General features: G+C 34.2%; 1 protein-coding gene across 1 annotated transcript; it reads right to left on the minus strand.

The window, feature by feature from the left end:
- Positions 1-4027: 4027 nt before the first annotated feature.
- LOC132369971 (olfactory receptor 5G3-like) lies at positions 4028-4972 on the minus strand. Its single transcript, XM_059929691.1, has one exon. The coding sequence runs from the start codon at positions 4970-4972 to the stop codon at positions 4028-4030; it is 945 nt and encodes a 314-aa protein (XP_059785674.1).
- Between the last annotated feature and the right edge of the window lie 7205 nt (positions 4973-12177).

Genomic DNA, 12177 nt, shown 5'->3' on the forward strand with positions numbered 1-12177 from the left:
ATCTCATAGTGGTTGTGATTTGCATTTCCCTGATGAATAGCTGAGGTCAAGATTTCTTAAATGGATTGACCTTTAGACTAGTAGCCAGTCTACTGGACTGTATACAAGTTCAAGTCTTAGTGAGGTTGGATCTGTTCTTAGAAGAGTTCTCTCTTGACTTCAAGAAGTAAATGAGGGTTAAAATTTCTTAGGGCAAGCCATTTCTAAAGGATATCTTTTTGAAATATGATTTCCAAAATTTTATTGGGAATTGTTTCCCATATCTCTTTGTATTATAAATTCATTGAAGTATATATGTAAATAGATTGAGTTAATTCAGATTATTGAAATTATTCAGATAAAGTGGTGGCAAATTAACTATTATAAAATCCAAGCTTTCACCATATTAAACACCATATTAATTGTTTGTTTATAATATATGTACTAAATTTCATTTAGGTTTTGTAATTCTAACAATTTTTGTTAGATTATCTTGTATATGACCATAATTAATTACCTCCTTTCTTATAAATGCATGCTCTTCCTCTATTGAAAGATTGAGTTTTTTTCCCATCTTTGAATGTAGGCTTACCTTAGTAACTTGCTTGACCAGTGAATTCAGCAGATTCTTCGGTTGGGATTCTGGAATCAGACCACTCACCAGACAGACGGCAACAAGAGTACATTGCTGGTGGGAGGGGGTGGTCATAACCATTAGCATGCCCTAGGATTGCAATTACTAAAACTCACCTGCAGTGAATTGGGGTGGAGTACAGTTTAAAAATGTGCATTGGCTTCTGCAATTATCTCTAGCATGTGAGAAATATGGGGAGCAGTGGTAACTATTGGATGATGAAGTTGGTTGTTGTTAAATGCCACTAATATGCTAAAGGATGAGAAAACAACACTCAGGCCAGACAGTTTCTAACTCAAGGATATAAGACTAGAGAAGGTATCAGGTGACTGTGTTTTCTGAGAGGATACTCCTTCCACTAAAGCAATAAAGAAAAGCACTAGTGGAAGGGACTCTAGTTTCATGAGAAGCTCAGTGGTATAAAGTTCCATTATAGATCTAGCCTTCCTAGAGTTAATGGAGATGATAGGAGTCCAGGACACTTGAATCCAGAAATACCTCCACCAAAGACATAAAGGATGCATAAAAAGTAGTCACATTATTTATCCATTTAATTCAGCAGTCTAGCCCCTCCAGAAACCAGTTGACTTTTAAAGAATACCTATAACTGGACAGCTACATGTAAAAGAATGAAATTAGAACATTCTCTAACACCATAAACAAAAATAAACTCAAAATGAATTACAGACCTAAATGTAAGACCGGATATTCTAAAACTCCTAGAGAAAAACATAGGCAGAACACCCTTTGACATAAATTGCTGCAATATTTTTTTCAATCTGTCTCCTAGAGTAATGGGAATAAAAGCAAAAATAAACAACTGGGCCCTAATTACACTTAAAAGATTTTGCATGGCAAAGGAAACCATAAACAAAACGAAAAGACCACCTACAGAACGAGAGAAAATATTTGCAAATGATGTGACCGACAAGGGATTAATTAATTTCCAAAATATACAAACATCTCATACAGCTTAATACATAAAGAAAAACAAATAACCCAGTCAAAAAATGGGCAGAAGACCTAAATAAACATTTCCCCAAAGAAGACATACACATGGCCAACAGGCACATGAAAAAAATTCTCAACATCACTAATTATCAGAGATACGCAAGTCAAAACTGCAATGACGTGTCACCTCACACCAGTCAGAATGGCCATCATTAAAAAGGCTACAAATAATAAATGTTGGAGGGGGTGTGGAGAAAAAGGACCCCCCACATACACACTGTTGGTGGGAATATAAATTAGTACATCCACTATGAGAACATTATGGAGGTTCCTTAAAAAACTAAAAATAGAGTTACCATAAGATCCTGCAATCCCACTCCTGGGCATATACCCAGAGAACACCATAATTCAAAAAGATACATGCACTTCAATGTTCATTGCAGCACTGTTTACAATAGCCAAGACATGGAAGCAACCTAAATGTCCATCGACAGATGAATGGGTAAAGAAGATGTGGTATTTATATATATAATAGAATATTACTCAGCCATAAAAAAGAATGAAATTTTGCATTTGCAGCAACATGGTTGGACCTAGAGATTATCATATGAAGTGAAGTAAGTCAGACAGAGAAAGACAAATATCATATGATATCACTTATATGTGGAATCCAAAAAAATAAAAAGATATAAATGAACGTATTTACAAACCAGAAACAGATTCACAGACATAGAAGATAAACTTATGGTTACCAAAGGGGAAAATGGGGGGGTGGGAATAAATTAGGAGTTTGGGATTAACATATACACACTACCAAATGTAAAACAGATAAACAACAAGGACCTACCGTATAGCACAGGGAACTATATTCAATATCTCATAATAACCTATAATGAAAAAGAATCTGAAAAAGTTACATCTATATGTATATGTATATACAAATATAACTGAATCACTTTTCTGTACACCTGAAACTAACACAACATTGTAAATCAACTATACTTCAATTAAAAAAAAGAATGCCTGTAGACTGTTTCAAATTCCAAAAGCAGTCCCACTAGCAGTCTTATTCCTTTGTGGGATCATTTAATGGATCTCCAGTTCTGTACATGATACACAGTCAGTGATCTGAGGAATGAATTCTTTTCCATTCTGATTAGAAAAGATGATCTGAAACAGTTTACATTCATGTGAGATGAACAAAAATATTAATTTACAATATTTCAAAGATGAAAACGGTACATCTAGATCAAGCCCAAGCAAGACCAGAGAGCATGAATAAGCTACAATTAAAATGTGTATGAATAAAAGCTCTCCTTTCCTACCTCCAATGCCATTCCCATTGAAATATCATTGTCAGCAGGTACATATATATCCTTTATAGTTCTCTCGATGCTCATTTACACTTGCATTTACATCTTACTCATTATATAGGTTTTGCCCTTTTTCTTAATGATCCATGCTACACACTGATCTTCAATGTGATTTTTTCCCTCAACTAACAGTAGAATAGTTCTCTCCAATTCAATCCAGCAATACCTAATTCAGTCTTCATTTGCTGCACAATAATTACATGGAAAAAAGTTCACTTTTCTCTCAATGATGGATATTCAGGTTATTTATTTTATTTTTCTTTGCCACTACACATAACACCGAAATATATGGAATCTTATGTATTGGCATTTATATTTCTGTAGTCTAGATTTCTAATGGAGGGATTTCTAGCTCAAATGCCATATAAATTTATCATTTTAAATAGAAACTACCAAATTGCTTTGTGGAAATGGAGCAATTCATACTACCAACAAGAAATAATGAGTCTGGCATAGCCAACTAAGAACTTCATTGTCATTAAAACAATCAATGTTACATCTGCATTGAAAGGCACTGCATTGGCATTTTAATTTCATTTCATATACTTGGACAATCATGATGTTGAATGTTTTCTCCGCATATTTTGGCAATTTGCATTCCCATATTTGAGAATTGCCTCTTTCTTTGTTTGCTTATTTATCTATTGTTTTCTGATTCTGAATTTTAGCCTGTTCTTTGAATATTAGGGATATTATCCCATCACTTGGCACATGTGCATAAATATTTTCTCTTGTTTTATTATTCGCCCTTTAACACTGATTGTGGTACATTAAATTTTCCATTATAACTTTTAGTTTTCATGTCCGGTTTAAACAGTATTCACACATCCACTACTGTACAAATATTAAGTTTCTTCTAGTATATTTTCACATTTATATCCTCAATCCATCTCTATATTATTTTGAAACCCCTCTCATTCACAGAGAACAAGACTGGAGGAGAAAATTATTTAAGAACTGCTCTGTGTTTTAAATCACCTTGAACAGACAGAGCCAAGACTCACACGAAGCTTCTGATTTCTAGTCTAGTGTTCCTTTTACTAAACATTCTGCACCAACAGCTATGGTACAACACAAGTAGAGTTCTACTTTACCTACTTACTAGACAATTTTTCCTTTCAAACTTCCTACTGAATGCATTTTTCACCTCCTTGTTCCTCAAGCTGTAGATGAGAGGGTTCAACATGGGGATCACCACAGTGTAAAAGAGAGAAATCAATTTATTAATGAGTAGGGAGGAACTTGAGCTAGGTCGGACATAAATGAAGAAAAGAGTCCCATATAGGATGGAGACAGCTGCCAGGTGAGAAGAACAAGTAAAAAAAGCCTTCCTCCTCCCATCAGCCGTCTGGATCCTCAGGATGGCCATCAGGATGCAAACGTAGGAGACTGTGATGATCAGGCCACTGAGTACTCCTATTGCTCCAGCCAAGATGAAAAGCACCAACTTATTGGTCCAGGTGTCTGCACATGCTAGGGAAAGCAGTGGTGAAATATCACAGAAAAAGTGATTGATAATATTTGGACCACAGAAGGGCAAGCAAAAAGTGAGAATTGTATGAGTCATGGTGCTTATAAGAGCCACAGCATAAGGGCCTATAACCAGCTGCACACAGACCCTCTGGGACATAACGAGTGTGTACAACAAGGGCTTACAGATGGCCATATACCGATCATAGGCCATGGAAGCCAGGAGGAAACATTCGGTTGCCACAAAAAGACCAAAGAACCACATCTGTGCGGCACAACCCATCAAAGAGATGCCCTTTTTCTCTGCAAAGATATCACACAGCATCTTGGGGGCAATGGAAGAAGAGGAACACATGTCTACAAAGGACAAATGGCTAAGAAAAAAGTACATAGGTGTGTGGAGTCTGGGATCCATCCATATAAGAATGATCATCCCCAAATTGCCCCCCACTGTGGCAAGATAGACAAAGAGAAGAATGACAAAGAGGACAATCTGCTGATAGAGATGATCTGTGAGGCCCAAGAAAAGAAAGTCAGTCACTGCTGACTGATTCTGATCTTCCATTGGTCATCTGTAATCTGTTATAAGAAAGAAAGAATTTTATGATGAAGAAACTATCATTAAGACCTGGAACAAAGTGAGAGAGTGGCATGGACATATATACACTACCAAATGTAAAACAGATAGCTAGTGGGAAGCAGCCGCGTAGCACAGGGAGATCAGCTCGGTGCTTTGTGTCCACCTAGAGGGGTGGGATAGGGAGAGTGGGAGGAAGATGCAAGAGGGAGGAGATATGGGGATATATGAATATATATCTGATTCACTTTGTTATAAAGCAGAAACTAATACACCATTGTAAAGCAATTATACTCCAATAAAGATGTTAAAAAAAAGTTACAAATAATATTTTAAGCCAATAACAGATTATCTTAAACAGGTCTATAAGAGACAATTATAGAAATACTGTGGAACTAGAAAATAATATTCCTAGATACTAGGTTGGGGCAGTTTGTGTAAAGTTCCTGTGTAAACTTGGGCAATTCATCCTTAATCTCTACTTTCTCCCATAAAGAATCCAACTCTATTATTGACAACTCTTTCAAGTTATAAATTTTTATATGAATTACTCCCCATGTTTCATCTTACTGAATAACTGGATTTAAAACCCTGGCTAGGGGACCTTTACTGGGAATACTATAAAATCAATGAGATACTCAGATCTTAACATATGACATCTGGGAAAGGCTAAACAGGGGAGTTCTTGATCTTACTGAATGATCAGAACCATCCTAATGTTATTAAGATACAATTCATATATGTGTTTATCAGTCTATTCCCTACTCCCACTTATAAAAAGATGTGAAAAGGATAATATACACAAATGACAAAGAGGTTACTCATATAAAAGAATATGATGCCATGGAAGGAATGGGGAGGCTGTGCTTACAAGATAAGTGATCTGGCAAATGTCGGACAGCAACTTGTCATGGAAATTGTATAGAAAAGTAAGCATCTTTTGCACCAAAATAATGAAGAATTATTTTATATGATATCTCATATTTCATATAAACTTCTTTTTAGGGCACTTATCTTGAAATCTGTCAGGCAATATAAATTATAGTAATAATATATGTAAAATATCAAATGCATAACACTTTTTTGCAGGGAACACATTCAAGAATATGTTACTTTCTAACTCATTAATCAAGGAATTAGAAACCAAGCTGTTTAAAATTCCTAAGAGAAGATCACTATGTAGGATAATTTATATGAAAAATATCTTATTTTAAATAACATTTATTGTCACTGCAATTAATGTCCTCTTTCAGTAAAACAAAAGCAATATACTACTCTTGAATTATATAATCATTATATATGGAGCTTGATAAATGAAAAATGAAAGTGACTATCCTTTGCTTTGTGATTATCATTATGATTATTTGCTAATGCTATGTGGAGTATATTTTCAGCAGTCACAAAGACAACTCTAGGCTTAGATTAGGAGCATTATCCATTGCATAAATGTTTTTATTTATGTCCATCCAAATATGCCAATATAAGTGTATAGATGTAGGGGGCTGGAGAGACTGCTTCAAGTTTTAGTTCAAACACTATTTATTTATTTGACTGTAAGTAATTTTCAGTCCTCTATAAAACAAGGAAGATGGTATCTATGCCACTTCTATAGCTAACATTCTGTGACCTTAGAATTCCTATGGACTTTGCAGTACCTCTATATTATAAAAAAATAAACAAGAAAATCAGTTCGGAAAAAGTCACAAAAAACAGTTGCTTTGTCTCATAAGAATGCGAACAAAATACTAGTTTGCTCTCTTTAGAGAACCTGGGCTGGAAGGGTTATATTACCAAAGTTCAAACTCAGCCTGAAGTTTCTCCATCATATTTCAAAAACTTCATATTATCCAAAATGCAATATACTCACTTCTTTAAGGGTATTCTTTATGTAGATCCTTTAACTGCTTCAAGGAAATCATCATTTTCTATATATAAGGGTGGAACATTCAACTTCCCTCTTGGTGGCAACCTTTTCTAAGAGGCATGACTTTCTAGGTACTTGGTGAAGAAGACAAATCCCTCATCTTGAACATCCTGGGCATAAAGAGATACTCTGACCTGAACATTGATTCACATACTGCACAGAATAAGGGACTTTTTCTTGGGAGTTTTCAGTGGTTTAGAGCCAGGTCCCCAAAGAACTAAAACCCCAAGAGCTTACACCTGGAGGGACAAAATTAACATGATCTTGGTGGCATTTGGACCAAGTGTTTTTTTCCTAACTGTGTCTTTCCTCAAAAAGAAGATTCCTAAGAAAACAATGTGGTTTTTTTTCTGCCTTTGGGATTCTATTTGCCAGAAGGGACCTCTCTTTTCTATCAGTGGGGAGTGGTGCATTGAGAACCCAGCACCAACTGGGAGGATGTAGTTTGCTGCCTAGTTCTGGAACCACATTGCCTGGGTGTAAATCTCAATCCCATCACCTACTGGCTGTGTCAGTTTGAGCAAAATTTTAAATCTCTCTGTGCCTCATTCTCTTAATCTCTAAAATAAAGAAAAATGGTTTCTAACTCACAAAGATGTTGGAAGGATTTAATGAAGTAATACATTTAAAGTATTCAGAAGAGTGTCCAGCATAGAATCAGTGTTCATTAATGTTATTTAGTATTATCAGGCATCTGTAGCACAGTTGAGGAGACAGTATCTGATATAAAAATAAAACACCAGTTCAAAGTAGCACTTGCTTACCTCTAGGAAAAAATTAAAAAAACAGTCACTGGACTCCAAAGGAAGGACAGATCACTATAAGCTGGAGTAAATGAGGAAATTTTCAAAGAAGAAATTGGTCTGAAAAGACCAATTTAGCTAAAGTATAATTTAGCTAAGCTGAAGTTAAGAGGAAAGGCATTCCAGGCAGTGCCAACGAGATGAACAGAAGCAGGGATGCAGGAACAAAGGCAAGGAGGTTGTTTCGGATAGAAGGGTCGCAAGAGAGAGAAGACAGTGTAGACTGTGCTGAGATTGGGTGAACTCTCTAAATCACCACCTTCTCTGAGCATTCTAATGATTTATCCCCACAAGAAGGGCAGATATGAATCCCGTAACACTTGTTAGCTCATCTATGACCCATCTTAAGTATCTATCTCAGAAGGCTGTCAATAACTGTGTTGTGTACATATTTGTTGAATTCATGGAAACAAACCCATAAAATCTATATAATTCGTAATGGTTCATGTTTAGCAATTAAAATTATGCCATATACTTTTGATCAAAGATACCAGGGGAAAAGTATTTCTATCTGTTATTCTTCTTAAAACCATTTAAAAGCAATGAGAACACAACGAAAACAGGTTTTTTTAAAAAAGAAAATGACAGTACATTAAACCTACCAAAGAAAGGAATAAGAAAAATAACATAAAGTAATCAATTAATTAAAAATTATGGGAAAATTCTTGTTTGTCACATTTAAAAAAAATAGTAACATCCACTCTGTGGAATAGCAAGGTTGAAAAAAGAAATAGCAAAATTATATCAGGTAATAGGAAGTAAGCTGGCTGTGCCCAAGAAAGAAAATTATATGTGAATTTTCAGTCACATGAAACAAAATAAAAATAGGAGCATAGACCCTACTGAAAATAATCATGGAAGACATTTGAGAAAAATTTTTTTAATTTTAAATGAACTACAACTTCAAAGAGTTTAGAAAGAAAATGATTAATATGCATAAAGGAAGATCTAACATACAAATAATTGGTATCTCTAAAGAAGAGAGATATAACATGTAAAAAAACTTTCAAAACATAAGAAGAGCTCTATGGAGTAAAAGTACACAAAATGTTTTAAGAAAGAAGTATGAATTGAATAACTCATGTTTTTTTCTGGTAAAGTGTGTGGACTTCATTTTTTTTTCTTAATTGTAGAGGACAAAACTCAAACTGTTCTCAGAATTCTCCACAATATCATTCCACACTACATTCATTGCATTGAATACCCTTATAGATGGAACCAAGACTGGAAAACTCTGTGTTTATAGGAAATGGTGATATGACAATAATAATTTAATCAATAAAGACTAATACTAAAGTAATATAATCAAACTTCACAAACTTGAAATAAAAGAAGAGGGGACTTCACAGATACTCTTAGCCCACGAATCTCCTCCTCTTGGTGTAGGGAATTATTAAACATTGCTTAAGTGTGGCATATACCATTTTATATGTAAGTATATTCTAAGACATAGAAAATTTGCCACTAGGGGCATTAAGGATAATATTGGGTTGGCCAAAAAGTTCATTCCGGTTTCTGTAAGATGTTACAGAATAATATAATCTATCAAAATCAGGCTACGGAAAGAAAATAAGAAGAAACGTAAATGTACTAATATTAATATGTTGCATACCAATATGGTCTTAAGGTAATAATCCAAGAAATAGGAGTTCAAAACATGCAATTTTAAAGGTTAATATCAGAAAGGACAAAAATGAATTGTAAAATTTTCAAATTATCAGAAGAAATTCACATATTTTACTATGCCCAAAACATGAAAAAATCATACCATAAAGTAAAATATCTTTAAAAAGAAGTATGAAAAGCAGAAAGCTTTTAAAATGAAATGGCACAGCTAAAACAAAACTTATTTACTGTTGCAGCCTAATCAGTTATAATAACAAAAGATGGAAATAATTTAGTATCAATAAGGGACAGGTTAAATAGTTTTCAAAATGAGTTAGAGCTATGTGTATTGATGTGACACAATATCCTATAGAGTATTTGACTTAAAAAAGGAAGGAGTAGATATGTGTAAAAGGTACGCTTTCATTTATGTTATTTATAAAAGCACACAAACGTACATATGAGCCTGCTTTTATATGCAGAGAAAAATCCCTTGATAAAAAATATCTTCATAAGAATCTGTTTGAAGTGGATGGGAAACTTAACATTTTTTTTTTACATTTGCTGTTATGCAATTTAAAGTTTGTACTATGTGCAATCATACTTTATAACTGGAAAAGAACAAACACTAAAAATTATGTTGGAAGTAATATTTAATCAGATGAAAATATATTTATATATTTATTAATTGCAAAAGCAGAATAAGAATAGCATGTATAATATGCATGATCTGACTAAGGAATTACATCCATATTTACTATTTTACCCATGTCTTCACTCTAAACCTTATAATTTTACTTTCTTCCTACAGCTTTACCAAAAATAAATGTAACATGTAAGCTATCAGCCATAAAGCAAGAAATTTACTTTTCTAAATATGTACATGTATTTCAACAGGAATAATACAGGTGTTAGTAGAGATGGTCCTAGCTTGCAGTGCTTCTGATTATCGATTTCCCACATTACATCACCATCTTCAAGTCTTTGCTCTGTAATCCCGTTTTTGTCCAGTATCTAATCTGGTATGCAGCCAAGTAGCAGTTATAAAGCTGGTGCTGCTGACATGATAAATTAAACTATAATGCCATATCCTATTATTCCCAGCTGTTTGAGTCATATTTGTAGTTTCTTCTGAACTGAAACAATAATTTAAAAGGAGCCTTAGTCACTCACTCATTGGACACTCCTACCACATCATGAGATTGCCTTTAAAATCGTATCTTAGTTAAATTTCAGGCACTACAGAAAGTGTAGTGCATACACTGTTTCTCATTGTTACATTGGTTAGCATGGCAGACTCTCTTTCTTGTGCCTCACTTGTATCATTTCAGTACACACCAGGCAACTTTAACTGCCACTACCTGCTCTTTATTTGAGGATTTCTCTTCCCACTACTTTTCCACCACCCAATAAGCCAGATGTGCCAAAAAAACCCAAAACAAAACAAAAGGAACACCCCTCAGGAGTAGATTTTCATTAAATACTGACTCAAAGAAATGAGAAAATGAGGGAAAAATGAACAAAGAACAGATGGGACAAAAAGAACACAAAAAGTAAGATGGTAGATTTAAGCCCAAGCACATCAATAAACACTCTAAATGTAAGTGCTCTAAATAGCACCATTTAAGAGGTAAAATTTTTATTATTGTGAATAAACCAAGATCAACAATACAGTTCCTAAGAAAAACCTACTTTAAATATGAAGACACAAATAGGGCATTAAAAAGTTATACTATACCAAACATTTAGAGAAGAGTTAACACCTATCCTTCTGAAACTATTCCAAAAAATTGCAGAGGAAGGAACACTTTCGATCTTATTCTATGAGTTGACCACCACCTTGGTACCAAAATCAGACAAAGATATCACAAAAAAAGAAAATTACAGGCCAATATCACTGACGAACATAGATGCAAAAGTCCTCAACAAAATACTAGCAAACTGAATCTAACAATACATTAAAAGGATCATACACCATGATCAAGTGGAATTTACCCCAGGGATGCAAGGATTTTTCAACATCGGCAAATCAATAAATGTGACACATCACATTAACAAATTGAAAACTAAAAACTAAATGATCATCTCAATTGATGCAGAAAAAAGCTTTTGGTAAAATTTAACATCTGTTTATGATAAAAACTCTCCAGAAAGCAGGCATAGAGGGAACATACCTCAACATAAAGGCCATATATGACAAACCCACAGCTAACAACATATTCAATGGTGAAAAGCTGAAAGCATTTCTTCTAAGATCAGGAACAAGAAAAGGATGTCCACTCTCACCACTTTTATTCAACATAGTTTTGGAAGTCCTAGCCACAGCAATCAGAGAAGAAAAAGAAATAAAAGGAATTTGAGTTCAAAAGGAAGAAGAAACACTGTCACTGTTTGCAGATGACATGATGCTATACACAGAAAATCCTTAAAATACTACCAGAAAACTACTAGAGCTCATCAATTAATTTGGTAAAGTTGCAGGATACAAAATAAGTACACAGAAATCTGTCGCATTTCTATACACTAACAACAAAAGATGAGAAAGAGAAATTAAAGAAACAATCTCATTTACCATCACATAAAAAAGAATAAAATACCCAGGAATAAACCTACTTAAGGAGGCAAAAGACCTGTACTCAGAAAACTATAAGACACTGATGAAAGAAATCAAAGATGATACAAACAGATGGAGAGATATACCATGTTCTTAGAAATAAAAACAAAATAAACAAATGGAACCTAATCAAAGTTACAAGCTTTTGAACAGCAAAGGAAACCATAAAAAAAAAAAGAAAAGACAACCTACGGAATGGGAGAAAATATTTGCAAGTGATGTGACAGACAAGGGCTTAGTCTCCAAA

The sequence above is a fragment of the Balaenoptera ricei genome, chromosome 8, assembly GCF_028023285.1.
Source record: "Balaenoptera ricei isolate mBalRic1 chromosome 8, mBalRic1.hap2, whole genome shotgun sequence".
NCBI classification, from domain to species: Eukaryota; Metazoa; Chordata; class Mammalia; order Artiodactyla; family Balaenopteridae; genus Balaenoptera; species Balaenoptera ricei.